This window comes from Oryctolagus cuniculus, chromosome 7, assembly GCF_964237555.1.
Source record: "Oryctolagus cuniculus chromosome 7, mOryCun1.1, whole genome shotgun sequence".
NCBI lineage: Eukaryota > Metazoa > Chordata > Mammalia > Lagomorpha > Leporidae > Oryctolagus > Oryctolagus cuniculus.
The window spans coordinates 47,429,007-47,456,924 of record NC_091438.1 but is presented as its reverse complement, the minus strand read 5'-3'; the positions used below and the strand labels follow the sequence as shown (position 1 = coordinate 47,456,924).

Sequence of the window (27,918 nt, the reverse complement as noted above, 5' to 3'; positions counted from 1 at the left end):
TTGGAAAACATATTTATTTATTTATTTATTTGAAAGTCAGTTACAGAGAGTGGAAGAGAGACAGAGATCTTCCATCCAGATGGCCACACAGGCCAAGGCTGAACCAGGCTGGGTCTCCCATGTGGGCAGCGGGGGTCCAAACACTCAGGCCATCTTCCACAAATGGGATGCCAGTGTCTCAGGAGGTGGCGGCTTCGCCAGCTACACCGCAACACAGGTCCCAATAAATAAATTTAAAACATTGAATAGACTCACCAAAATGCAATTCATGAGTAGCAAATAAAAACGTTTTAAAAAATTAAATACTAGTGACCATGTATCATCATCTACTCTGTCAGTCATTTTACATAATTTCCTTTTTAACATAATACACGGATAACGCTTCAAGCTTAAAAATCTAAACAGCACACGCAGTGTTAAGACGCGAAACCCTTTCTCTTCCCTGCTCCAAAGACGCATTCCTCCCCAGCGTCCCCAAGGCTGCCGAGGTCGGGGTGCGTTCTTCTAGATGCAACTGGACGGACAGCCGACTCCAGGTCCGTCACCGACCCCGACGTCCGGTTGGCCTCTGCAGCACAGAGAGCGAACCGGACAGCGCCGGAGCTGCCATTCGGCGGCAGGCCGGCCCGACGCATACACCGGCGCGCGCTCCTTCCGCTACGCCCTGCATGTAAAACTTTATGGTGGAGGAAACCCAGGCTCCCAGAACCACCTGGTTCGCCGCCAGGGCCCAGAGAGGCGGCCGCGACTGACCTTGGTCTGTGTGCAGGAGCGCGCCCTGGCCGACGGGGGCCGGGAGACGCACAGGACCATTTGCATGCACCCTGCGTGCGGCCTCCCTCCGGGCCCGCGCCTCGCCCAGGTCACTCAGGACCAGGCGCCACCTGGATCCCGGCCGCCCCTCGAGGTCACCCCGCTCGGACGGGCGCAGCGCTGGCACAGCGGGTGCTGGGGTCCTGAGCCCCGGGAGCGACTTCTGCCTCAAGACGCAGCCCCGGGTGGGTGGCACTGGCGCGCGGAGGCTGTGGGGTCGACCGTCCCCACCCCGGGACCGCGGGCAGGGGCGCTCGGCGGCCGGGGGGGCGGGGCGCCGGCGGGGCGGGGCGCGGGGCGGAGCCGCGGCCGGAGGCGGCAGCGTCCGGAGCCGGGCTCAGGGGCTGGAGTGGCCGCCGCAGAGCAAGGCTGCCCCGAGGGAGCGCCGGGGCGCAGAAGGGCCACCGTGCCGCCGGGGGCGCGCCGAGCAGGTAGAGACCCTCCCCAAGCCCCGGCCCCGGCCGCCCCCTGCCCACTGGGTCCCGTTAGACCACCCGGCCCGCGCACCAGCCCGCACCGCCCTGGCCCCAGCTCCGCGCGGTCGCGCCCCCGCCGGGACCCCGGCCCCGGCGCTGATGGTCTCGGAAGATCTTCTAACCCCTGGGGTCGAATTCCTGGGGAGGGGGTCTGATCCCGTGTAACTCTGGCTCCATCACCCGCGCGGGGAATGAGCCAAGATTCCTACTAAGTCACATAGTGAAGTTGGAAAACATACCCAAGACCTCCCTGCAGGCGCGCTCGCCTCCTGCCCTTGCTGCTCTCGGAGGACGTGTCCTTCCTGACACCCCCTCACTCCCGCAGTTGGGAATAAGGTCGCTGGGAGGGATGCAGATGGGCGCCTTGATGCCGCTCAGCCTGATGGCGAAAGAGGTTGACGGAAAAGAGAGACACCTGTTGCGATGGTTCCCCCAGGACCCAGGGTTGAGGGCCGGGTGGGAGCAAGAGATTCTGACCCAGGACAGGGGCTGTCCACCGCCAGCCCCTCCCCTCTCAGTGACTCCTGCCTCGTGAGGGGGCCGGCCCTGCAGGTCTGTTCTTTGATCTTCACTGGCCAGCGTGAGGAGGTGTGACCAGGAGGTGCCCAGGTTTTTCCAGATCAGGATCCAGCCTGGCACTGGAGTGACCCCTTCTGCTTTCTTTCCTTACCCAGGGCAGCGAGACACCAGAAGAGGGGCGTGCAAAGGGTGAAAAAGCACAAATGTGTGTCTGTTTCGCAGAGGAGGGGGTATCGGCCCCCTGCCCAGCTGTGCAGGGGAGGGCAGGGTGGGACTTTTCCAGAGAGGGAGCCAGGCCTGGCCCGCGCCCCGGGAGCTCACGTCACCCCCACCCCTCACTTCTCCAGGGAACTGCCGAAGCCAAGCCCCGCTCGGGACAGGATTATATGTACTGGGGAGACCGGCAGAGAGAAGCAGAGGCAGAGCGGGCGTGGAGGGGGCCCCTGCGTGACCCCCACCCACCTCTCCTCCCCTCAGCCTCATCCACAGGCCTGGGGCTGAAGGTCTGCGTAGAACATGGGCCCCCGCCTCCCGGCGCCCAGCAGGGCGGGGTGGCTGACCTCAGTGGTCAGTTCAGCCAGGGCCATCAGCAGCCCCTCCCCAGCCCCGAGCAGCAGGGGGACCCTGCCCACTCCGGGTTTCAGGGAGGGGAACAGGGCCGCGGGCTGCCACCCCCGGCACATTCCTGCTCTCCCCATGGTGCTTCTGCTGCCCCTGAGCCGGCCCACCTCGCAATGGCTCCTTGGAACCCTCTCCCGGGTGCCTTTCAGATCCAACAGAAACAGGGTTGGGTTTTTTTTTTTTTTTCCTGGAAAGCAGAACTAAGAGCAGGATTAGGAGTGGGGGCAGGAAGGGCTCAAAGTCAGAAGGTGTTGGGGGGGCCTGCAGGGGCAGGGAGAGTCAGGCTGAGAGCAGGCTAGACTGCAGGATGGACTTCCCGGCTCTGCGGGAGCAGGGGCAGTTCTGCACCTGTCCTTGCTTAGGTCCCTGCAGCCTTCCCGGCTGTGCACAAAGCAAGCCTCAAGCCGGAGGGGTGCTGGTGCCTAGAGGGGAGGTTGAGTCACCTGCTTCTTCTTTATAGAGATTAAACCACCAACCCACTCAGTTTATCCCTTGGCCAAAAAGTGTCTGAGGCAGGCCGAGCTGTGCCTGACTGTTCCTAAGGAGCTTAGCTAAGAAGGGAAGACAAGGCTGGGAGGCAGGAAGGATGCAGAGATGGCTTGGGAAGGGGCTCGTTCTCGGAAAGCTCATGGGACTTGTCAGGGTGAGGTGCGGCGTCCGGCCCGTGCTCACCTGAGCCTCCCTCAGCTTTCCAGGAGGGAGGAGTGGGGCCAGAGGGACCCATCTGAGGATGTTGGCTTAGGAACTGCCCCTAGAGGGGACTTAGGGAGGGGCTGAGAAGTTCCTGCAAGGGCCAAGGGGGAGGGGCCTGAGCCTAGCTTGAGTCGGGAGGCTGAGGTCAGACCCCCACCCTCCAGCCCTAGCCCGCGGCCAGGGCAGCAGCCCCTAAACATCCCGAAGGAAGGTGGGGGCGCCCTCCCTCCCGGCCTCCCTGTTTCCTGGGGGCTGGGAGGTAAACGCCAGGCTTGTGTTCCCGCAGAGCGTACCCCTCCACGCCCTGATGCCTGAGTAGTGTGCACCTCCAGGCCCCTCCTCCCTTGCCAGGGGTGAGAGATGAAGTGGGCAGGCTGGTAAGAGGGGGGCCACCTGGATGGGATGGGGGGACCCCGGGGGGAGGGAGGGGTGGCCTCGGCCCTAGGGCGCGGGAAAAGGACCCCTGGGAGGGCTGGGGGAAGTGGTGACTTCTGCTTTCCAAGACCTCGGTGGTCAGGATATGGGAGCCTGTGGGTGTTGGGGGGCGGGGAGGGGCAGTGTCGCAACGCCTGCCCTGACTCGGTTCTGACGGTTCTGACGGCCCCTCCTGCCTTTGGTTGTGGTTTGCAGGCCCCGGCTGTGTCTGATGCTGCTTCTGTCCCTTCCTCAGCTCTGCCTGGATCAGGTGAGCCCTGGATAAGAGCGGCCCTGCTTGCCTGCCTGGCAGCCTCCTGTCCCTGGTCGCATGCCCGACCTCGCCAGGCCATCTCCATGTCCCCCAGCCTCAGAGCCACGTCCTTCTCACTCCTACTCGGCCCACCTAGCATCCCCCACCCCCCACCGACCCCCTGGCTCCCTGTCAAACACCATCAAGGAGTTCTAGTCCTACTGCTGTCACCGAGTGGCACCTTGAGCCATTCAGACTCCTTGAGCCTCAAGCCCTGGACTGGGTAGGCACTCAGTCACTGGAATCCTCTCTGGCCTTTTTCTCTTTGTAGGTGCTGTCTGGACACTCTCTACAGATGCCGCCAGAGGAGGGCCAGGGCCCTGAGGGGGTCTGGGGGCCTTGGGACCAGTGGTCCTCTTGCTCCCAGCCCTGTGGGGTGGGGGTACAGCGCCGGAGCCGGATATGCCAGCCCCGCCAGGACCTGCCTCCCCCTCCCCGGCCCCCAAGGCATCCAGAAGCCCAACTCCCCCGCGGTCAGGGCTCCAGACCCCACACCTTGGGAGAAACCCACCCCCTGTACAGGCCACAGCCACGGGGAAGGGGGGGCCCGCTTCGAGGTCCTGCTTCCCTGCCGGGCAGGGAGGACACACAGGAGGTGGCAGGAGCCCGCAGGTGAGGCTCTGCGGGAAGGGGCGGGCCTTGGGTGAGGGGCTGGGCTTGATGTGGAGGGAAGGGGAGCAAAGGACACGCGGCTTCCAGAGGCTTCTCTCGGGTGCCAGGAAGTGGAATGGGGAGACAGGCTCCGGGACAGCTGGAGCGTGCCCCGCGTGTCTGACTCATGTGTGTGACTCATGTCTGCCACACCTTCTCAGGTCCCGGGTCCGAGAGCCCATCAAGCCTGGGATGTTCGGCTATGGGAGAGTGCCCTTTGCCTTGCCGCTGCATCGCCACCGCAGGCACCCCCGGCGGCCGCCCCTGACTCCCGGGGCCGAGCTGCCCTCTGCACTGCCCCCCACAGAACTGCCTGCCCACACCTCATCCCTCCCGGCACACCCCACAGGGTCAGGGACTGTTCAGACCGAGGCTGCCCTGCCCCGAGCCAGGGCTGCCTCCTCGCAGCCGTCCCGTGGAGCCCAGGCCCCCCGCACTGAGCCCCTCTCGCCCACCCTCTCCGGGGAGAGTCGCCCCTTCCACCTGTCCCCTCAGCCAAGAATACCGAGCTCCCAGGGCTGGGCCCGCCCCCGGGAGCCAGGGAGACCCCCTGACCCTTTCCCCTCGGTCCCTCGGGGCTGGGGCCAGCAGAGCTGGGGGCCCTGGAGGCCTGGGGGGAGCCTCCGGGGGTCCCCCGCGGAGCCGAATGGCTGGCTGCCTCTGCTGAGCGACGGACCCCCCTCCAGTTCTCTCTGGAGCCTCTTTGCCCCCAGCAGCCCTGTCCCGCGATGTTCTGGGGAGACCGAGCAGCTGAGAGCCTGCAGCCAAGTGGTGAGTTCCTCACTGGACCTCACTGCCCAACTCAGCTTCCACTCTGTCCCCTTGATCTGGGGCGGGGCACTCAGCTTGTCTGACCCAGCAGGGCGGAGAAAGGCCCCGGCCTCTGACCTCCTTGGGGAAGGGGCCTTGGAAGTCTTCTGTGGACCCCTCCCCCCAGGCCCAGCCTTGGCCCTGAGCCCCATTTGCCTCCCTGACCCTGACTCCTTTGTCCCTCCCCGCAGCCCTGCCCGCCCGAGCAGCCAGACCCCAGGGCACTGCAGTGTGCTGCCTTCGACTCCCAGGAGTTCATGGGCCAGCTCTACCAGTGGGAGCCCTTCACCCAAGGTGAGTGCTCCGGCCCCTCCCCTGGGCAGGGGTCATGGGGTCAGCAAACACCAGTCACTCCCACCCTGGAAGATTTCCCGCCCTTCTCCTTCTCTGCGTCACCCAGGACAGAGGGGACTTGGCCCAGGCCTTGAGCTGCCAGATGGTGCTGACTGGTCTGCAGGGGGCTCGGGGAGGGAGGGAGAGCTGTCCAGAGGTGCCCTTTACATCCCAGGAACGGGGTGGCTATGACCCAAGAGATCCTGCCACCCGGCAGCAGGCTGGGCTGTGCTTACCGTGTCCTGCTCCCAGGGTACCGTCCACTTGGTTTAGGCCTGTGTCACCTTGACACCCAGATGAGACCTCCTGAGTTCAGTGCACACAATCACAGGTGTGGAAGCTCTCTCCTTGGTGGCCTCAGTGACCCCAAGTGACCTGAGCAGCTTATGTCCAGTGACCCAGCAGCCTCAGGGTGTCCCAGAGCTGGCATGAGGGAGATTTCAGAGTTAGTGCGAAAATGTCATTAAAAGATGTTTATTTTGGTACAAAATGATTTTGAAATTCATGCATAGTTTTTTTTTCTAACACATATTTCCTATGAGCTTTTTTCTTTTTTTTTTTTTTAAGATTTATTTATTTATTTGAAAGAGTTACAGACAGACAGAAAAAGAGAAATCTTCCATCCGCTGGTTCTCTCCCTAAATGTCCACAATTGCTGGAGCTGCGCTGATCCAAAGCCAGGAGCCAGGAGCCTCCTCCTGGTCTCCCATGCAGTGCAGGGGCCCAGGCACTTGGATCATCCTCTGCTGCTTTCAGGGAGAGGATCAGAAGTGGAGACGCTGGAACTGGAGCCGGCGCCCGTACGGGATGCCCGCGATACCCACTGTGCTGCAGCGCCGGCCCCTCCTGCTCTCTTTGTAGCGTGTCTCTTCCTTATCTACTAGAGAGGCACAGGGTATGGTGTTTGCAGAGGGAGACAGATACTCTTTTTTAAAAATAAACATATCTCTTTTTAAAAAATATTTTATTTATTTATTGATAGAGTTACAGATAGTGAGAGAGAGAGAAAGGTCTTCCGACTGTTGATTCACTCCCCAAATGGCTGCAATGGTTGGAGCTGTGCCGATCTGAAGCCAGGAGCTTCCTCCTGGTCTCCCACATGGGTGCAGGGGCCCAAGGACTCTCTCTCTCTCTCTCTTTTTTTAAAGATACATTTATTTGAAAGATAGAGTTATACAGAGGCAGAGGCAGAGAGATATTTTCTGTCCACTGGTTCTCTCCCCAAATGGCTGCAATTGCTGGAGCTGGACCGATCCATAGCCAGGAGCTTCTTCCAGGTCTCCCGTGTGGGTGCAGGGGCCCAAGGACTTAGGCTGTCTTCTGCTGTTTTCCCAGGCACATTAGCAGAGAGCTGGATTGGAAGTAGAGCAGCCAGGACTTGAACCGGTGACTGTAGGAGATGCTGGCGCTGCAGGCGGCAGCTTTATCCACTACACTGTAACACTGGCCCCAATGGGCATAGGTTCTTGTGATGTAAGAGTGTAGTAACCAGGGCCAGCACTGTGGCACAGCCGGTTAATGCCCTGGCCTGCAGCACCAGCATCCCATATGGGTGCCAGTTCCACGCCTGGCTGCTCCAGTTCTCATCCAGTTCCCTGCTAATGCACCTGGGAAAGCAGTGGAAGATGGCCCAAGTGCTTGGGCCCCTGCACCCACATGGGAGATCCAGGTGAAGCTCCTGACTCCTGGCTTCAGCCTGCCTGGCCCAGCCCTGGCCCTGGCGGCCTTTTGAGGAGTGAACCAGCAGATGGAAAACCTCTTTCTCTGTCCCTACGTCTCTAACTCTCTCCTTCAACTAAATACAATAATTTTTTTTTGTTTTAATGTATAGCCACCAAACTATACGGGATGGCCACATGGCAGGTGGTGGCTTAACCCGCTGTGCCACAGCGCTCCCTCCCAGGAGCTTTTTGAAGATCCTTCCTATGCATGGATTTCAACATTTTCTGCACCCCAGTAAACACCTTTCAACTCCACTTTGCCACAAACGTTTTCAGGGGCCTCCTGAGCAAAGCTTCTGCGGGGGCCCTGGGCCCTTTCCATCCGCTTCCCCTCCCGCCCACCCACCGCCCACCACCCACCACCCACCACCCTCCCGCCTCATCTCTAGTCCAGGGCTCCCAGCGCTGTGAACTGAACTGCCGGCCCCGCGGCTTCCGCTTCTACGTCCGCCACACGGAGAAGGTACAGGACGGGACCCTCTGTCAGCCCGGAGCCCCGGACATCTGCGTGGCCGGGCGCTGTCTGGTAAGCTGTGACAACGAAGCCCCTGCCACGCTGGCCCGGGGTGGGGGTGGGGGCGCCAAGAGGCGCAGACCCCTCCCCTGAGCGCGGCCGGCAGGAAATGCGCTCTGCCTGTAGCTCCGAGAGTGAGCCCGGCAGCGGCCAGCTGAGGGTCCCACGTGGACCAGGGCGGGGTGTGAGGTGGTTTCTGGCTTTCGTGTGGCCCCTGCCTCACCTCACTCTCCCCAGAGCCCCGGCTGTGATGGGATCCTTGGCTCTGGCAGGCGTCCAGATGGCTGTGGCGTCTGTGGGGGTGACGACTCTACCTGCCGCTTTGTTTCGGGGAACCTCACTGAGCGAGGGGGCCCTCTGGGCTATCAGAAGATCCTGTGGATTCCCGCGGGGGCCTCCCGGCTCCACATTGCCCAGCTCCGGCCCAGTTCCAACTACCTTGGTGAGCATCCTGGCTTGCCCCGGGGGGCCTGCGTCCCCCTTCTGTGCCTGGTCTCTGCTCTGGCCTTGGCCTCCTGGTCCAGCACAGCCCGCAGGCCAACCAGGCAGAAGTCCGCGGCCTTCTCTGCCCGTGGTGGAGGCGTGGCTTCTGGGTGGGCCACTCCTGCAGGTTTGGGAGGTGGTGAGAGATGTGGGTGGCAGGATTAACCCGGGTCTCCTGATGGCTTCCCTCTAGCACTTCGGGGCCCCGGGGGCCGGTCCATCATCAACGGAAACTGGGCTGTGGACCCCCCTGGGGCCTACCCAGCCGGAGGGACTGTCTTCCACTACAGCCGGCCTCCCCGGGAGGAGGCCAAGGGGGAGAGCCTGTCGGCTGCGGGCCCCACCACTGAGCCCGTGGATGTCTACGTGAGTCGGGGGCCTGGGGAAGCCGGCGGCCAGGGTGGGGACTGTGGGCTCGAGACGCTGGGAGCAAGGCGGTGTCATCCCTTCCCGCTGCCACAGACCTCCGCTGCCTTCTCTCCTCCCCAGATGATTTTTCAGGAGGAAAACCCAGGTGTTTCTTACCAGTATGTCATCTCGTCACCTCTTCCCACACTCGAGAGCCCCACCCCAGAGCCCCCCAGCCACCAGCTCCAGCCTGGTGAGACTCTGGTCCCCAGGCACGGGAGGGGGGGATGTGAGGTTGAGGGGGTGCATCTGACCTGGCCCGCGCCTCCCCTGCCCAGGGATGCTGAGAGGGGCGCCCTTGGCCGCTTCCGCCCCTCGCTCAGCCCGGACCCCAGGCATCCTGCAGCGTCAGGTGCGCATTCCCCAGGTGCCCAGCCCACCGCTGCCCAGGACACCCGCGGGGTCTCCAGCCGGGTACTGGAAACGAGTGGGGTACTCTGAGTGCTCGGTGTCCTGTGGGAAAGGTGAGGCTCCACGCCCTCCTCCCGGCACCCCTGCCCAAGCCCCCACCGCCTTGCCCTGGATGGCGGGGCTGTGCCTTCCCTGAGACTGCCTGTGCCCCCGCCCCTCGCCGTCCCCCCAGGTGTCTGGCGTCCCATTTTCCTCTGCGTTTCTCGTGAGTCGGGAGAGGGACTGGAGGAACACAGCTGTGCCGTGGGTGCCAGGCCCCCAGCCTCCGTCGAGCCCTGCCACGGCCCCCCATGTCCCCCGTAGTGAGTATTGCCCACGGGGAGGGTTAGGATTGCCCCGGGGGCCACACACCCTGCACCCACGGCCACAGCTCCTGGCTTCAGAGACAGTATTAGGCTAGAGAAGGTGACATCCATAGCCAGCCAGAACCCTCAGGCAGCCCGTGCACTCCCACCAGGAGCCCAGCCAAGTGTGCCTGCCCCAGCGGCCCAAGGGGCCCTGCCCAACACCGTTTCCCCTGCCTGCAGCTGGGAGGCCGGCGAGTGGATGTCATGCAGCCGCTCCTGTGGCCCCGGCACCCAGCACCGCCAGCTGCACTGCCGGCAGGAGTTTGGAGGCGGCGGCTCCTCAGTGCCCCCGGAGCGCTGCGGGCACCTCCCCCGGCCCAACACCACCCAGCCTTGTCAGCTGCGCCTCTGCGGCCGCTGGGAGGTTAGCTCCCCCTGGAGCCAGGTGAGTGGCCCCCGGGGTGGCTCGGCTGGCGGAGGGTGAGGAGTAGGCACCGATGGGCGAGAGCAGTGGTTTTTGTCCAACTTCTTCATCAGCAGAAACTTTTCACCAACAAGAGCTCCCAAGCGGGGCCTGGGGGCGGGGGCGCCGGCCTCAGCCCCCTAAAGACAAGGCAGGGTCAGGTTCAGAAGCCCAGGGGCTGGAGGGCGGCGTGGATCCCATCCGTCCCCTCCGGCCCTCCACAGTGCTCAGTGCGGTGTGGGCGAGGCCAGAGGAGCCGGCAGGTCCGCTGTGTTGGAAGCAACGGTGAGGACGTGAGTGAGCGAGAGTGCGCGTCGGGCCCCCCAAAGCCCCCCAGCAGAGAGGCCTGCGATATGGGGCCCTGTACCACAGCCTGGTTCCACAGCGACTGGAGCTCCAAGGTGGGCACCTGCAGCCCCTCCACCAAGTCTCCCGCCCTCAGAGCCTTCCCCTCGTAGCTCAGTGAGCACCCCGCTGTGTGCTTCCCACGGGGACTCAGGTGAGGGAGGCAGACCTACAGTTGGGTCTTAGCTCCCTGCCTAAGACTCTGCTTAGCTGACCGGGACCCCTGGGGCACACTGAGCCCCAGGTCAGGACCCAGGATGCTTCCATCCTTGGGCCCCCTGTCCCGCCCCCTTCCCTGCACACGGGCCACTCTGCTTCCCAACAGTGCTCAGCCGAATGTGGGACGGGAATCCAGCGGCGTTCTGTGGTCTGCCTGGGGAGTGGGGACACCCTCAGGGTGGACCAGGAGGAAGCAGGAGCCCAAACCAGTGAGCAGAGCTGTCCAGGCAGCCGCCCCCCCGACATGCGTGCCTGCAGCTTGGGGCCCTGTGAGAGGACGTGGCGCTGGTACACAGGGCCCTGGGCTGAGGTGAGCTGGCGGCCTGGGAGGGGCAGGAGGGAGGCCGGTCCCAGTGGGATTCCACATGGGCATTCAGGAGTGACCCCTGTTCTCCCATCCCCTCCGTCAGTGCTCGTCAGATTGTGGCTCCGGCACACAACGCAGAGATGTCATCTGTGTGTCCAAGCTGGGGACTGACTTCAATGTGACTTCTCCTAGCCACTGCTCCCACCTGCCCAGGCCCCCTACCCTGCAGCCGTGTCAGGGACAGGCCTGCCAGGACCGGTGGTTCTCTACACCATGGGGTCCGGTGAGTGTCTGGCGTGGGTGTGCTCTGCTCTGCTTGGGCCCCCGGGGAAGGGGGGGCTCCTCTCTGCACCCCATGCATGTTTCCCTGAGCCCCAGGAGAGCCCAGCTGAGCTTGGGCACTGCTCCACTTCCTACAAGCATGGAGGACAGGCGGTCCCTTCCATTTGGGCTATCGTCATGTCCCAAGATAATATTCCAGAGAGGGAGGGGTGCAGGAGGAGCCCGGGGCGTGGCCAAGGTCTGATTCAATAGCCGGGGTCTCCCACAGTGTTCTCGCTCCTGCCAGGGAGGCGTGCAGACAAGAGAGGTCCAGTGCCTGAGTGCCAATCAGACCCTCAGCACCCGATGTCCTCCTCACCTGCGACCCTCCAGGAAACGACCCTGTAACAGCCAACCCTGCAGCCAGCGTCCTGGTAACAGAGTCCCCTCTCCCCAGTCCTCCAGTAACTGAATGGGCAGAGAGAAGGGACCAGTGGGAGGGGGTGACATAACTCCAGACAACCAGGTCTCAGTGACTGTCTTGTGCCGCTGGGCCCCCCTCTGTCCCCAGATGATCAGTGCAAGGACAGCTCTCCACACTGCCCCCTGGTGGTGCAGGCCAGGCTCTGCGTCTACCCCTACTACACAGCCACCTGTTGCCGGTCTTGCGCCCATGTCCTGGAGCGGCCCCCGCTGGAGCCCGCCTGAAATGGGTCTGGGAGGCCCTGTCCTCGTGGTTTTCTCGTGCCATCCACTCTGTATGCCCTGGCTTTGCAGCCTGTCCAGGTCTCACCAGGGATGTCCTCGAGGGGGACTGACAGGGACTCGAAGACTGGGGTTGGGTGTGTGTGGTGCTGTGACAGTGGGTGTGCACCTGTGCCCCAGCATGTGTATGTGGGCCTGTGTGGATGTGTGTTCGTTCATACTTGTGTATCACTTCTCAAAACGCAGCGGTGCAGATTGAGAAGGGGCTGCCCCCAAGACGTGCCTCGGCTGCGAGGGAAGCAAGTTTGCAGCTCCTTCCTAATCTGGGTGGTCTCCCCGTCAGTTCCAGCCTGGTGTCCTCAACCTCACTACTCGGTTCAGGCCTCACATCTTCCCAAACACCCTCCTGTCTCTGACCCTCCTCTCTATCTCTCCATCCTGCCTCCCTAGTTAGGGATGGGGGGGCAGCCACTGCCATTCTTGCCTTACCCCATGAGGAGGGACTGCCTGTGTGCTTGGAGCAGCAGCAGGTTGGCAGAGGATGGGAAAGAGAAATGTTAGCATGAGACACCCGAGCCCCTGGCCCCAATCCCACTTCAAGTGGTTCCCACCCCAGAACTAATTTATTTTTATTAAAGATGGTTATGTCAAACGAGAAATGTGCTGTTCATTGCCAGCCAGACGAGCCACCTAAGCAGTGTGAGGGCAGAATGTAGGCGACAGGGGAGTAGGCCCAGAAGGGCTTAGGGGGGTGGGTCTGGATCACCTGAGACAAGAGAGGTCCCCCTTGTGAGCCAGCCCGGGCCTGCAGGTTGCACGGTGACCACTAGAGATCGCCAGCACTCCCAGTCTGGATGTGGGGTTGCGCGCCTGCGTGGCGAGCCAGGGCAAAGGCTGGGGCTGTGGCGGTTTCCTGGTAGGCTGGGTTTTTTTGTAAAGTCTCTTGGAGTCCAAGAATACCCGTTTCAGTTTAGGGCTGAGCAAATGGCAGCTGTCTTGTCACGGGTCGTTTTCCTGTTCCCTTGCTTTGGCCCTGCTTTCCCCACCTCCCCCATCCTCTTTGCTATTACCCATTTCCCTATTTATTGCTTTTGGTGGGGTGGGGGATAGAGAAGTGACTCTGCCCACCCCTCCCTCGGCGGAAATGGCTGGAGGAGCCTTGGGGCGGTGAAGGCGGGGCCGAGGCGGTACTGGATGTTCTGCCAGAGCCATTCTTGAGAGATGTCTCACTCTGGGCTCCTCCTTCCCCTACAGTGTGAGGGCGTGCGGGCAGGGGGCCGGTGCCCCTCCCGGGACAGGCAGGGGCCCTCCTCCGTCTGCGCGGGCCGCTCAACTCGCGCCTCCCGCGCTCCGAGCTCCCTGGAGCCTGGGAAGGCCCCCAGCCGCCTGAAGAGCCTGCATCTCCACACCAGCCGCCTCCCGCACCTCTTACTGCGGCCTCGGGACTGGGGCCTTCCCCAGCTCAAAGTGGCTGAGCAGGGCGAGCTTGGGTGTTTGGGAAGCAGAGTGGGTGAGGAAGGATGCAAAAGGGTTTGAAGGGAGAGTAGGAAACTGGCTGGCTCAGGACAGGGAGTGGGGAGAGCAGGGGGAGGAGATGGCCGACACGCTGCTTTCTCTGGCTCGCCGGCAGGGGGAGTCAGAACTGCGAGGGACAGAAGGGGACTTGGGCCAGCCCTGTAGGATGAAGGCTGACGGCCCTGCGGCAGAGGCGGGTGGTGGTGCGTGCCTGAGGCCCTCCCAGCGATTCCTGGAAGCCGGAGCTGGGCGGAACTTCCCCGAAGTGCTCCTCCCTCTGCAGGCCTCTCAGGGCTGTGGCCGGTCGCTGGGCAGGTTTGGAGTTTGGCCTGAGCCTGAGAACCAATCACAGGTGGCGAATGCAGCCATTTCCCTCTTAGGGTCCCCCGAGTTTCAGCATCGCTCTCTCGCCCCTTAAAGGTGGGATTCAGGATTCCTGAATCAGCCGTTGTCAGGAAGGGGAAGGTGACCTCAGGCAACCCCCTGCCTGGCCCCTTAGAGGGGAGCAGTGTGGCCAGGCCGCTGTTGACCTCTGAAACCCTTGGAGGGACTTGGGAGGGAGGAAGCTGCGACCCAGGGGCAAGGAGCTGTGGTGGCCAGGCCCCAGGTTTGGTGTGCTGCGGAGAATTTAGGGAAGGGCTCAGAGGAACTGGACCCCTGAGAACCGAGATGAGGTGGGGGTAGTGATAGGAACACACTGGTAGAACCAGAGAAATCAAGCGTGGGAAACACTAGCAAACTGCTGAGACCTGGGAAACACTAGCAAACTGCTGAGACCTGCTGGGGGAGGGGGTTGGGGTTCTGGACGCAGAGCCCCTGGGGGAGAACCATGAGGGCTCACCAAGTTGAGCTGGTTCAGGCTTCCTCTCCCCTCCCCCAGCAGCTTCCCCAGGGTAAATACCCACCGTGTAAGCTGCAGCTTTTGGACTAAATTTAGCTCCTAGACTTCCCCAACCCCTAGGCCTCCCTTCAGCAGGTGCTCACAGCTGCAGGGGTGTGTCTGGTGGGGGAGTTTTAACATTCCCTTCACCTCCACTGATCCACTTTCAAGCTCTCTGGTAACCAGGAGTGAAACAGCGTAGGGGAGCTGGCACTGTGGCGAAGTGGGTAAAGTCACTGCCTGTAGTGCTGGCACCCCATGTGGGCGCCGGTTCAAGTCCCCACTGCTCTTCTTCCGATCCAGCTCTCTGCTGTGGCCTGGGAAAGCAGATGGCCCAAATGCTTGGGCCCCTGCACCCGGATGGGAGATCTGGCAGAAGCTCCTGATCATTGTGGCCATTGGGAGATGAACCATCAGATGGAAGAACTCTCTCTGCCTCTCTGTAAGTAACTCTGCCTTTCAAATCAATCAATCAATCAATCAATCTTAGGAAAAAAGAGAACATATTTGCCTTACACACAGACACACACACAGAATAGGGACTCAGATACTGGCCCAGTACATGAGTCTCAGCTTTCTCCGGCTGCACATCTAGGAGACAGGAGGGCGACAGGACACAGCAAGAACAAAACGCAAGGAGAAACTCCCTTCCAGATCCTCTTTTCACTTCTCCCAGTCCCCTTCTCCTGTCTTAAGACTTCAACTTAACTCCCCCTGCACAGAAAACAATCCAGGAGGCTCCTGACTCCCACGGAGAATCTTGCTAGAGAGTATGGTTTGGGGAGGTGTGTGTGGCCAGGCAGGGCTTCCCCCCATCTCTCATCTCTGGTGCTGGGAGGCAGCTGGCTGGGGGAAGCTGGAGCAGAGGTGGCATGCTATCAGGTGGAGGCACCTTTCACAGGAAGTAGAAAAGTCTCAGGAAAGTACCTAAGTCTAAATCTGTCAACAAGAGAGAAACAGGTTGGATTAACCTCAGAGTAGCCAGCACAGACCCTCGTCTGATTTGGGGCTCTTTGACCTCCTAGGAGATGGGGAAAATTTCTAGAAAAGGGTGTTTTGGAGCCAAGGTCTGAATTCAGGAAGGATTCAAGAGAATGTACAAGACTAGTCCTGGGGGCCAACGCTGTGGTGTAGTGGGTAAAGCTGCTGCCTGCATTGCCAGCATCCCATATGGGCACCGGTTCGAGTCCCAGCAGCTCCACTTCTGATCCAGCTCTCTGCTATGGCCTGGGGAAGCAGATGACCCAGAAGAAGGAGACCCAGAAAAAGCTCCTGGCTCCTGCTGGCGCAGCAGCTCACTTGGCTGATCTTCCCTAGTCCCGGTTGGAGTGCCAGATTCTGTCCCAGTTGCTCTTCTTCCAGTCCAGCTATCTGCTGTGACCAAGGAGGGCAGTAGAGGATGGCCCAAGTCTTGGGCTCTGCACCCACATGGGGAGACCAGGAGAAAGCACCTGGCTCCTGGCTTTGGATCGGTGCAGCGCACCAGCCTTAGTGGCCATCTGGGGGTGAACCAACGGAAGGAAGACTTTTCTGTCTAGTTCTGCCTGTCAAAAAAAAAAAAAAAAAAAAAAAAAAGGAGCTCCTGGCTCCTGATTGGTGCAGCTCCAGCCGTTGCAGCCAATTAGGCAATGAACCAGCGCATGGAAGACCCCTCTCTCTCTAACTCTTTCAAATAAATAAATAAATATTTAAAGAAAAAAAGACTAGTCCCCGCCGGCGCCGCGGCTCACTAGGCTAATCTTCCGCCTTGCGGCACCAGCACGCCGGGTTCTAGTCCCGGTCGGGGCGCCGGATTCTGTCCCGGTTGCCCCTCTTCCAGTCCAGCTCTCTGCTGTGGCCCGGGAGTGCAGTGGATGATGGCCCAAGTCCTTGGGCCCTGCACCCCATGGGAGACCAGGAGAAGCACCTGGCTCCTGCCATCGGATCAATGCGGTGCACCGGCCGAAGCACACTGGCCGCGGCGGCCATTGGAGGGTGAACCAACAGCAAAGGAAGACCTTTCTCTCTGTCTCTCTCTCTCTCTCACTGTCCACTCTGCCTGTCAAAAAAAAAAAAAAAAAGAAGAAAGGACTAGTCCCTACACGACATGGCAGCCTGTCAGAGCAGAGGTGCAGAGATGACTAAAAACAAGAGGCCTGAGAACCATGCGGTGCCACCTGCGATGCCTTCCTAGTAGGAGGGCAAGGTCTGGGCTGGGGCTGGGGCTGGGTGTGTTGCCCTCTTCTGAGCTTAAGAGCACCACAGAAGTGTGAATAAAGAGGAAGATAAACAGGAAAGAGGATGGGGTGACTCATAAAAAGGAGCCGGCTGTTCCCCAAGGATTCTCTAATAAGGTGGCCAGCAGGCGCTGTGTAAAATTGCCACCTGCAGTGCCAGCATGTCATTATGGGTACCGGTTTGAGTCCTGGCTGCTCCACTTGTAATCCAGCTCCCTGCACCCCTGTGGGAGACCCAGAAGAAGCTCCTGGCATTGGATTGGCCCAGCACTGGCCATTGTGGCCATGGAAGATCTTGCTCAGTCTCTCTCAAGCTGCCCCTGGAACTTTTTGTTGCCTGTCTTCCATCTCTCCCCACTGCCTCTTTCATCAGGAAATGACGACTCCTTTTTAGCTCTAGTAGAGCTGAGCAACCTTGACCTCTAGGGTAGATGGTGAAGAGCTCCCATCTGGTTCACTTCCCAAATGCCTGCAATGGCCAGAACTTGGTTAGGCCAAAGCTGAATCTGGAATTCACTGCAGATCTCCCGTGTGACTGGGACCCAAGTACTTGAGCCATCTTCTGCTGCTTCCTAAGGGTGCACAACAGTGGGAAGCTGGATTGGAAGCAGAGGAGCTAGAACTTGAACCAGGCACTCACAGTATGAAATGCGAGCATCTTACCCACTATGTCAAAACGGCTGTCCCTTAAGAGAGATTCTTTTGCCACAGCAGAGAGCTGGATCGGAAGAGGAGCAGCTGGGACTAGAACTGGCGCCCATATGGGATGCTGGCGTTTCAGGCCAGGGCTTTAACCTGCTGGGCCACAGCACCGGCCCCAAGAGAGATTCTTTTTTTTTTTTTTTTTTTTTTTTTTTTTTGACAGGCAGAGTGGACAGTGAGAGAGAGAGACAGAGAGAGAAAGGTCTTCCTTTGCCGTTGGTTCACCCTCCAATGGCCGCCGCTGCAGCCGGCGCACCGCGCTGATCCGATGGCAGGAGCCAGGAGCCAGGTGCTTTTCCTGGTCTCCCATGGGGTGCAGGGCCCAAGCACCTGGGCCATCCTCCACTGCACTCCCTGGCCATAGCAGAGAGCTGGCCTGGAAGAGGGGCAACCAGGACAGAATCCGGCGCCCCAACCGGGACTAGAACCCGGTGTGCCGGCGTCGCAAGGTGGAGGATTAGCCTATTGAGCCACGGCGCCGGCTCCAAAAGAGATTCTTGAAATTATCTGTATTCTTTTTCAATCCTCACAACAGTAGGATAATGAAGACAGTATATTTTTAGAAAATATTAAATCCAATTTACAGAGAAGAAATTTAAGGCTTGAGATCCAGTCTTTTTAAGTTTTTAAACTTAAATTCAGGTAGAACTTTTTAAATTTTAATTGTTGTTTTCAATTATTTTTTTAGGACTTTTCAGCATTTTCGGAAGATGGTTTCTAAATTTTTTTTAAATGATTCATTCATTCATTTGAAAGGCAGAGTTAGAGAGAGGGAGAAAGAGATCTTCCATCCATTTGTTCACTTCCCAAATGCCCACAAAGGCCAGGGTTGGGCCAGGCCAAAGCCAGGGGCTTCTTCTTCCAGGTCCCCTACACGGGTTCAGAGGCCCAAGGATTTGGACATCTTCCACGGTTTTCCCAGGCACATTAGCAGGGACATGGATTGGTAGTGGAATAGCAAGGACTCTAACTAGTGTCCATATGGGATGCCAGTGTTGCTGGCAGTGGTTTTACCTGCTACACCACAGCATTGGCCCCTAAACTTTAATTTTCAACCTGAAGCTTCAAGAAATTAATCCTTTCAAATTCAATCAATATTTGGCTCCAGGAGATAAATACAATTACAGTATATATGGTCTCTAAGGTATACTGTTATGCAAACATAGGCTTATAAATAGAACTGTAAGCAACTAGTATTAATTGTCAGTTTTTTTTCTGGGACACACTCAGTTGTGTTACGTTAACATTCACTTAAAATCAATGAGAATGTACTTCTAAAAATCTGTCTGGAACTTCTTACTCCTTATTCTACATTATACTCCCCCCCCCCCCCATTCAGTAGTGTTGATATAGCCTTCAAGGTAGAAAGATAGCCCTCCACCCAGTTTGAGACCCCACCTCAACCACCAATCTTTGAAGTGGGGGGAGGGGCAAGGAAGCAGGTAACCATGCACTTCCCTCCCCCCATCAGCAAGCTCCTCTGCAGAGCTGTAGCCCAACCTCATTTCGACACTTAACTTGTTTCCTTCTTTCTGTTTCTCTACTTTGCCTCATGAGGGATTTCTGAGAAATGAAAAAAAAAAAAGTCACCACCCACAGTCTCATTTGCAGTTTTATTTTTTGGTTTTTTTTTTTTTTTTTTAATGCTGAAGAGGAGGGGGAAGAGGAAAGGAGCACACCACTTAAGCAGATGGTGTTAATCCAAACTTGACACAAACACCCTTTCCCAGCCGGCACCTGAGGTGAGCCCCACCTTTCCTTAGATCTAGGTTCTCAGGGTCAAAAGGAAATAAACAAGATATCCTCCCCTCAGGAAATTTCAGTAATGGAGCAGTGAAACCCAACAGCTGCTCCCTAGCTGCAGCCCAGCTGTCTCCTCCCTCCCACCAAGGACAGGAGGGTGGGAGTTGCTCCCGGCAGCTAACAGATGGAGGTGTGAGCTGCCGAGCGAAGGTAGATCTGGGCACAGGAGACTCAGGAATGCAAGGCAAGTGGGACCTGAGAGTCATAACCAGAGTAGGGGACACTGCAAGGTATGGCAAAATTTTCGAAACTAGCTGCTACTAGGCAAAAACCCTAATGTTTGGAGCACAGAACTGAAGGCATTTCTCAAAGTGGAAAACCTGTCTAAGCCACAGTGAAACAACAGTTAAAAATTCTTTCCTTGTCTCCTTGGCTGTTTCCCAGCACACCTTGTCCCAGGCTAACTTGAATAAACATACATGTGACCACACGGGGCAGGAAGAACACCAAGTGGGGGTGGTGAAATTCTCAATGGAATGCAGCCCCAGCTAGTTAGGGGGCCCTAGGCCAAGACCTCTGGCACTGCCTGTGGATTTATACAGGCAAAGAAGCCAAAACAATGAGCTCATGGGCAAGAATGCAGCCTGTGGGGAAGTCTGGGTGGCCAGAGCAAATGCATTTTTTTCAATCAAGATGGGAATAGCAGTAATTGAGTCTCCCACGGGAACAAGAGGAGGGGCGTAGAAGCCACCATTCAGCATTTTGGGGTCCAGTTAAGAAATTCCGTTCAGCAGGGGCTGTACAGCTCTTAGGTCCAGTCAAAATACTTGGTTCATTTCCATGGATAAGGAGCCTAGAAGTTGAAGGATGAGACGGTTCATCAGATTGAGAGTCAGCTATCCTAGGTGCTCTTACAGCAATAGGGGCAACTTGAAGTGGTCTTTGGCCTAGCAGTTAATATTTGTCCCACATCCCAATACCTTGGGTTACTATCCACCCATATGGGAGGCCCTGAATTTTGTTCCTGGGATGTGGGCATTTGAATTTTTAAAATAGGGCACTTATTCAAAGCATGTAGTCCAGTGCCTACTCCTCCAATCTAGAGCCAAAGATGGCTATCTATGATCCTGAGATTGTGTTTAGGGCCACCACTTTTAACATAATAGAGGAAACAATGGAGACCTTTTCACTTCCTAAAATAAACACAACACCCATATTCAGAATCCTACTTAAAGAGCTAACTTTTCATCCTGGCAATGTTTTCTAGTATTTTTATACAAACCTCAAACAGAAGACACATCACATTCTGGGACCAAGAATGGCACAAGGAGGAAAGACAAAACAATTATTTATAAATTCCATCCACACACCCAGAGGTTGTTTCCTACTCATTTAGGATTTTCTATATTCATTTCATGGGGGGCTGGGAAGGGGAACAGAGATCGTCTACTCTCTGGTTAAACCCCAAATGCCTACCTAACAGGGTTTGCTGGGCAAGACTAGAGAAGAGCCCGGAACTTGAATCCCAGTCACCCATGTGCGTGGCAGAGATCTAAGCACTTGTCCCACTCATAAAGGTTCAACCTCCAATGCTTCTCCTGAAACTTTAGCTACCACCTACTTCCAGTTTTCCCTCTGCTTTTTGTTCTACTCTTTTATCATGGCTCTGCGCATTGTGTTAAGGTTGACTTTCTCCATGCCTTACTCTGACAAAATCATGAACTTTATTTGGCCACATTTGCTTTTTCTTTTTTTTGTATTTGGCAGGCATAAATTCTTCAGCATATGTTATCTAAGAACAGACATTGTCTTAACTAACCACAATACAACACACTCATGAACTTTAACACTGAAGGCCACACAGCGGGATAAGCTGCCTCTCGGGGTGCCTGCATCCAGTATCAGAGGGCGGACTTTGATTCCCAGCTCCTGTTTCTGACCCAGCTGTCAATGCACCTGGGAAGCCACAGACTGTTTTAAGAACTTGGGTCTCAGCCACCCTTATGGAGACCTGGATGGAGCTCCTGGCTTCAGCGTGACCCAACTCTGGCTATTGGAGGCACCTGCGTGGAGTGAACCAGTGGATGAAGACCTCCGTCTCTCAAATAATTACAGAAACAAGCCATGGACTCAGAGATGCTCCTCAATATATGAGCAGTTAAATCCCAATAAACACATCATAAATTGGAAATAAAGATTTATTTATTTGAGGCAGTTGCAGAGAAAATTGAGAGAAAGGTCTGCCATCTGCTAGTTCACTCCCTAAATGCCCCCAACGGCTGGGGCTGGACTGATCCGAAGCCAGGAGCTTCTTTTAGATCTCCCACAGGGGTGCAGGGCCCAAACACCTGGACCATCTTCTACTGCTTTCCCAGGCCAAAGCAGAGAACTGCATTGGAAAAGCAGCAGCGGGGGGGGGGGGGGGGGGGGCACGAACTGGCGCCCACATGGGATGCCAGCTCCACAGGCAGGGGCTTAGCCCACTACGGCACAGCGCTGGCCCCAAATTCGAAATATGTTAAGTCACAAGTGCATTTAATATACCTTACCTATTGAACATTATTGTAGCAACATTGACACTAGAGTATCAGCTGTTTGCTAATGTGACAAGTACTGCGGACAATTCTAGTTCCTGACATCACAGGAGAATAGTATTAACGTACTGCTAGCCTAGGAAATGATCAAAATCCAAAGCAGTTCCTACTGACCGGTATTGCTACCAACAACCACCTGCACTTCTAAGGGGCCCTGCTTCCTAGCAGTCACAAACTAGTCCATGAAAGTAAAGAAAGGAACTGCATACTAGACATAGGTAGTGTGGGAACTGAGTTCTCAGGTGTTTGTCATTACCTGCCTGGAGGTTGATTCCCAACCCTCACAAGTCCTTCATATAACAAAGACAACACTGTAACTTTGACACTAAGGAAGAGGAACAGATATCTTCAAACTAAAAAGCAGCTGAAGTATGGGGGGAGGGGGGTTTCAAAAGACAAAAGCTCTGTAATCAGTTAACAAAGGAAGCAAAACGGACTCAATGGACCATCTTGAACTTCAGGAATTAATAGCCTGTACTTTGGACACCTGGCTGGAGACATGCTACACACCAGTTTTATTTCACTTTAATTTCTATAAACTCCTCCTGTCACAATGGTTCTAAAGAAAATATATTTTTTTTTTTTCTGAAAGGAAACAATACAAAGCAAGACCTGACTCTAAACTCACAAAACAGGAACTGAAGAATCTGGCTGTGTCAAATAATAATAAAAGTGTTGATTACTCTGCCTCTTCCAGTGATGCAGGTTACCTGGTTACTGTTTGATCCAGGTTTTGTTATGTTGAGTATCACCACAGAAACCACCTCACAAGACATCAGTGTGGAGCAACAGCGCGGAGCAGAACTTGACTCAGGCCAGCATTTGGGCTCTGGCGTCTGTGTGTGCTACTTCCCCTGGCCCCCCCTTACTCAGGAGTGCACTTTTACAAAACAAGTCATTTTGTAATGGTTAAAAACAAAAACAAAACAAAACAAAACAAACAACTTGATAGCTTCTGATGGTCTAGAAAGAGGGGCTTCTGAATCAAAGTCACTATTAAGTGAAACAAGACTGAATGGGGGGAGGCACAGAATCCTGTTTGCATGATTAGTATTTGGTGCTCAGGGCTTAAAACCAGCATGCAAAACTTCAATTTGCACATTTCCATGGTGATTCAGCTTCCTTTCAAGGTCACTGCAAAATAAAAGGCAGAGTTTTTGAAATGGACTTGCTTATGACTGTTTTGTATCAAGAACTTCATCTTATTATCCTTAGGTGTAGTTTTCCTTGCTCAATCTCAAAAGGTTAAGAGGCAAGAGAAAACTGCTGAAGTAAATGCTTCTACCCCAAAATTCCTCCAACACTTGGTGACTCCAAGAAAAATCAGGACAGGGATTCTGATTTTTATATTCCAGTGTACAGTAACTACTCTTAACTACAGTAGTGATGTTAGGAAAAATCAACACCCCTGATCTGAGTGAAATAAGGGACTGTCGGTTGCTCTAAGATAAAACAGCTTTCTGCGTTTTGCTTGTTAATCCACCTGTACATATTTTCTCAGCTGACAAAAGTTGGCCTAAGAGGAAGAAGACAGTGTTGATTAGAAAAGACCCACACCACACCTTACATTTGAATAAAGATTTATTTCTCAGGAAAAACAGGAAATTAGGAAAACCATATTTTACAACCCACATTAATTTGTAGTTGGTCCTAACGCAGCCTGGCACAGCCGTCCAAAGCACTAGCTGTGTAACCAGAACTAAGGAGTTCACTCCTCCAGTAAGGTACGCAAACACGACCAGAGGACTGCATGTTTTTCCCTGAGAGAAGCTTAAGACAAACAGAATTCGCTGAGAGCCATCTTTCCAAGCAGCCCCTCCCTTTCTACTTTGGAGGATTTGCCTGAACTCTGAAGCTAGTCAAGACTGAAAAACCCCTGTGCTGCCCCCTCCCCGCCCCACACACCAACCCTTCTTCCCTAAAACACTCACTGCCCCAGGCCCAAAATATCAACTAAGATCCTGGTCTGCATTTCAGCAGTCCTGGCTAGTGAATCTGCAAGTGGGGCTCCTGAACACCAATTTACATTTCTGCCCTTGTTTCCATAACTAGATGGAGGAGAGACAGGCCTTTAAGTCACCTTAACCAGATCTTAAGATTAATTAAAAACTACATAAAGTGCTTTTAGGTCCTTAGAGAGAGACATGATATAAATAAATGGTTTATGATTAAGAACGACAAATACATAGATAAAAATAGCTCTAGCAAGATAACCTTATGGCTCCTAGCCAGGCAGGCAGGGTGATTCTTCCCCATTACATTCCTGGTCATTTTATTCACGCCCGTTTCTATCTGGAGTCCAGGCTAAAGGTCCAGGCTCAGAGGCTGAAGCTTTCTTCACTTGTAGCTCTGAGGTTTAACAGAGCCCACTTCTTTCTATAACTTTAAGTGAGCATATTCAAATGCAAAAAAAACTAGAGAAAGCCACAAAAGATGTTCCCCACTCCAAAAATTCCTAAGGGGACTTTTGAAGTCCCCCCTGAAAAGACAGCATTACAATGCAACAACTGAAGATAGCAGTCCTAGGGTCTCCCATCCCATGCCTCTTGGTACAGCACCCACAATATTACCACTTCCCAATAGGATAAAATTCATTAAAGATGCAGGTGACTCCTGGGATTGCTGGGGGGTAGGGGAGGGGTCCACTTAATTATCCAGTATGGGTTCATAATGGGAACAAGCAGCACATTTTCAAGGATGGACAGGAAAATGTAAATTTGAAAGAACATGGAGTCTGAAATCCAAAAATATGCAAATGCAAAAACCTGAAACAAAGTTTGGGAACCATCAGTAGAAATGAAACAAGTGTTTGTTTTATTGACACACTAGGCTTAGCCCTTGTTTAACAACCAAGCCTAATAACAGCACCATGGTTAGACTCTGGCCTGCTTTTCCAAGCCATCATTTTACAATTTATTAAGTAAACAAGGGATCAAATGTCTCTCCTCCACCTGATGTGATCTTTTTATACACACACTGCTAACAAGTCCCATTTGGAACAGCTGAAAACCTTTTAGTAAAAAGCCTTAAAGATGAGCTCATGAACTCAGTTTAAATTTCACCAGTTAAATTAGGTCAAATGGAAGGAATGCAAATGAGAAGTGCCCAATCAGAGCCCATAATTTTTAAGTCATCATCCCCACCCCACCCCACAACTTTAAAACACCACTTTTGACTCAATTATTGAAAAACTACCTATAACAAAGTGAAAGCACTTATTTCCATTTCTCAACCTCTCAAGCCCAGGTTTTCAAAGAAAAATCTATCTAAGGAATATAAACCAAAAATCAGATAGGAAAATTAAAAAGCTGCATAGTTATGAATCAGACTTGTTCCACTAAATCAGGTTTCATACAATTCCATCAGTTGGTTCTGGATACACTCTAAAATTGACTGGGACGAAGTTTAGGATAGAAAAGCCGTTAAGAAAATTTTTTAACTAGAGAAGATGCAAATTTCAAAAAGATATGAAAAAAAATGTAAAGTCGATACTCCCCCTCCCTTTATGTTACAAAGAAATAGATTTTCTGTAAAAATATATACAATTTTACAGACATTTACAAGTTGTTTCTATCTCAAAAATCAAGGATATTCTATATTTGTAACTAATTATTGAGCGGTCACAAGTCAAGTATTCTTGGACATTACTAGGCTAACAAAGTAAGAATCATTCAAAGCAAGCCAAAGTAGAACAGGTGTAAGAGTCCTTAACACCTGGGACTGCCTGCTCTTCAAGGAGTAACCTGGGGAACCAGAGAGAAAAATGCTCCCCTTCACACACTGTTGTACAGTACTGAGGCTCTTAGGCATACTTCCATTACTTCTAACTTAAATTCATTTTGTATACAGGTCACTGGCATTGTTAGTGCTTTTCTTTCAACACTACAGGAAATTAATGAACTCACTGAACGTATTTAACAAATTTCCTGTTCTAGACAAGGACATTAAGTTCTTCCACTACCATCTTCACTAAATCAAGAAGCTTTCCTCCATGGCCTCCCACACAAAGTTTGCTTGTTGCTGAAACTGAATTTGGCTTCGGTAGACAGTGACTCTTCAAGGGGAACTACTTTTCCCATGCGTTTATTCTTGTTATCTACAGTCAGTCCTCTTGTAGCTTGCTTTTCTGTCTAGGTTACTAGAATGAACCTCTTGGTTACAGCTTGGGCAGTTTGAATTCCAACTTCATAAATACCTTCAGTTTCATAGAAGTGTGTGGTTTCGGTGCCTGGAATTGGTTAAGAGTCAACTATTGCACTTAGAAGGCTATCTTATCAGATAAGCCAGCCCCGCTCCTACTCCGGCAACACCCGCAAAAGCCAGCAGCACATTTCTGATGCCGCTTTCTAGGTCCTCTACATGGAAGAACTCCACAAACCCATCCTAGAAAACAAAAAAGAAAGCATATTTTCAAGTATGGGTTTCCACTGTCTTAAAAACACTGTATACAGAGAAAAGATTAATTAGCCTATCTAACCTATCTAAGGTTCCCCTGAAAATGAAGATGGGCCTGGGGGAAGCAACAGACATTATCTCCAGAGTTCTTCACTAGGTGGGCACTAGGCAATAGTTACACTTGGCCAATACTGTTATCCTGCTCCCATGAGGACAACCTGAACAAGGGGATTTAGAAGGAAAAACCCTCACTCAGAACCCACCACTAGAATATCAACTGCAGAGAACAGTATTTCTCCATGTGGTTAAGCACATCCTCCAGCAAAGCCATCTGGGTCCGTTCAAAACGCAGGCTCCACCCGGTATCTACACTATTAAAGTAGGGTGGGGTGGGAGGGGCAGAACGTCGTGGGATCTCCCCAGGTGACTGACTCCTAATTCCTCATGGGTTGATTGGCGGGTAACGAGGGTATCCTACCGAATTACGGCAAAAATAGCCTGCACAGAACCAGGACTTCTGATAGCACTCAGGTCAGCCGTACTTCTAGGTACTCACTACCTCCGTCAACACCACGCAACCAGAGGCGTGCGTCACTCAACCCTTCAGATCCACCCCACTTCTCTACACTCCACTTCCACCGCAGGGCCCTCTGCAAGCTGCACACTTACCCAGCCTCTTTGTTTGACTAGCCAGTCCCGTTTCGTCCTGACGAGAACATCTGTGATACTTTCCGCTAAAGGTTCTATGCAGCTTTCTTGGTTTATGCTCTTCAAGTGTTTGGCCACAAAGGCACCGAAAGAAATCAGAGTCACAATCCTGCCCCAGTTTGTTACGCCATCACTGAAAACATGGACCATCACTCGAGACAAAGATTTGACATCGTCTTCGTTTTTGATGTCCAGTTTCCGAAGCATTCCTGAGAGGAATAAAAGCACGCAGGTCCTCACTGCCTCCTTTGTCTACACCCGGCCGCGACTCGCTGGCCCACCCACGGCGGGGGAAATCGCTCTTTGGCTCCACAGACCTCAGGCCGACCCCACTTGGAAACTGACATCCCACCCCTTCCGCTCTTTGAACAGAGCTGCCCTTTCCAAGAGGACCGAGAAGGGCGGAAACAATGACTCACGGCCAGAATATGCGGGCTCGTGGCAACACCGACTGGTCTCGAACTCTTTCCACCCAGCCGGGCTGGGCGAGTGCCGGGGCCGGCGGGGGCGAGCGCGCGCGGCCTCGGGGCCTCCCACCCCCTTACCTTGGAAGGCCGTCTCGTGGTTGCGCTGCACACCGTCCCCGACCCGCCGCAGGGTCTCGAGCGCCTTCCGGCTCGCGCTGCCGGCCCGGCCCATCGGCTTCGCGTCCTTGGCGCCGGTCGCCTGCTCCCGAAGGTACCGGGCGATAATCTCCAGCGACTGCCGGTACAACTCGTCCTCCTCCTCCTCTGCGGGCGGCGGCGTCGAGGGCAGCGACCCGTCCGTGCTAGGGACCTTACTGGCCTCCCCCACCAAGTCCAGCAGGGGCAGGACGGCCGGCCGCTTCGCAAGGGGCTCCGGCTCGTAGCCGTCCAGCTCCTCTTCGGGCGACATGATGGCGTCCGCAGCCGGGGCTTCCATCTCCTCGAGCGGCGACGCGCGGCGGGTGGGCGCCAAGTACAGCAGCCTCGCGGGGGTCGCGCTGACGTCGGGGAGCTCGGCGCCAATGGGCGCCGGCCGCGCGACCCTCCGGGCGTCCGGCGCCAGCGCGGCCGGGGGGCTAGCGCCCGGGCTTCCGCCAATCACCGCGCCGGCCTCCCCTCCCCCTACCTCTAGCCGGGCCGCGGCCTCCTTCTCCGCAGCCAAAAGCCGCTCTGCCGGAGGGGCGACGCCGCCGCCACCGGCTCCCAACCCGGGCCCCCCCAAGTAGAGGTTGAGTCCGATTACCGCGTTTCTTCTCAGGCTAAACATCGCCATCTGCCGCCGCCGCCACCGCCCAGGGCTAGGGCCCACCCGAAGCTGCTCGCTCGGAAGGCGGAAGTCCCAACTAAAAGAGGACTCAAAGATCACAGTGTTAGGTCTGAGGCGGGGCCGTCCGCAAACTCAAGAAGAGGAAAAAAAAAAAAAAAGAAAGAA

The 27,918-nt window shown here is 55.3% G+C and overlaps 2 protein-coding genes across 9 annotated transcripts; one reads left to right on the top strand and one right to left on the bottom strand.

The window, feature by feature from the left end:
• Positions 1–27,759, bottom strand: MCL1 (MCL1 apoptosis regulator, BCL2 family member). 6 transcript variants are annotated; one of them, XM_070077740.1, is made up of 6 exons: positions 27,066–27,759; positions 26,482–26,729; positions 8,317–25,800; positions 1,960–6,066; positions 754–1,668; positions 1–201 (listed from the first exon to the last, which is right to left on the bottom strand). In XM_070077740.1, exons 1-3 carry the CDS (start codon positions 27,757–27,759, stop codon positions 25,684–25,686), a joined length of 1,059 nt encoding a protein of 352 aa, XP_069933841.1. In that variant the 3' UTR covers positions 1–201; positions 754–1,668; positions 1,960–6,066; positions 8,317–25,683. The 6 variants fall into 6 exon arrangements, with proteins under 6 accessions (XP_069933841.1, XP_069933844.1, XP_069933842.1 ...); XM_070077743.1 differs by having other exon boundaries at positions 1,529–1,668; XM_070077741.1 differs by having other exon boundaries at positions 5,880–6,066.
• Positions 1,197–21,018, top strand: ADAMTSL4 (ADAMTS like 4). 3 transcript variants are annotated; one of them, XR_007923848.2, is made up of 19 exons: positions 1,197–1,244; positions 3,409–3,499; positions 3,753–3,807; positions 4,121–4,461; positions 4,662–5,271; positions 5,502–5,604; positions 7,754–7,890; positions 8,116–8,320; positions 8,555–8,727; positions 8,851–8,962; positions 9,048–9,233; positions 9,353–9,482; positions 9,708–9,912; positions 10,155–10,331; positions 10,601–10,804; positions 10,905–11,084; positions 11,352–11,496; positions 14,466–14,604; positions 20,591–21,018. XR_007923848.2 is itself a non-coding variant. In XM_008264479.4 (18 exons), the coding sequence occupies exons 2-18, from the start codon at positions 3,483–3,485 to the stop codon at positions 11,768–11,770; spliced, it is 3,117 nt and encodes a 1,038-aa protein (XP_008262701.3). In that variant the 5' UTR covers positions 1,197–1,244; positions 3,409–3,482; the 3' UTR covers positions 11,771–12,426. The 3 variants fall into 3 exon arrangements, 1 of the variants encoding a protein (XP_008262701.3); XR_011390441.1 differs by having other exon boundaries at positions 15,325–21,018; XM_008264479.4 differs by lacking the exons at positions 14,466–14,604; positions 20,591–21,018 and adding an exon at positions 11,634–12,426.
• Positions 27,760–27,918: the final 159 nt, after the last annotated feature.

What these genes read in the sequence shown, in the direction of transcription:
- ADAMTSL4 (XM_008264479.4), top strand. An exon ending in ACAGCGACTGGAGCTCCAAG is followed by an intron (nt 10,332 to 10,600) that starts GTGGGCACCTGC and finishes GCTTCCCAACAG; the next exon opens with TGCTCAGCCGAATGTGGGAC. An exon ending in ACCCTGCAGCCAGCGTCCTG is followed by an intron (nt 11,497 to 11,633) that starts GTAACAGAGTCC and finishes CTCTGTCCCCAG; the next exon opens with ATGATCAGTGCAAGGACAGC.
- MCL1 (XM_002715585.5), bottom strand. Translation starts at nt 27,759, where the DNA reads ATGGCGATGTTTAGCCTGAGAAGAAACGCGGTAATCGGACTCAACCTC. An exon ending in CCACGAGACGGCCTTCCAAG is followed by an intron (nt 26,730 to 27,065) that starts GTAAGGGGGTGG and finishes TATTCCTCTCAG; the next exon opens with GAATGCTTCGGAAACTGGAC. An exon ending in TAGTCAAACAAAGAGGCTGG is followed by an intron (nt 25,801 to 26,481) that starts GTAAGTGTGCAG and finishes TTTGTTTTCTAG; the next exon opens with GATGGGTTTGTGGAGTTCTT.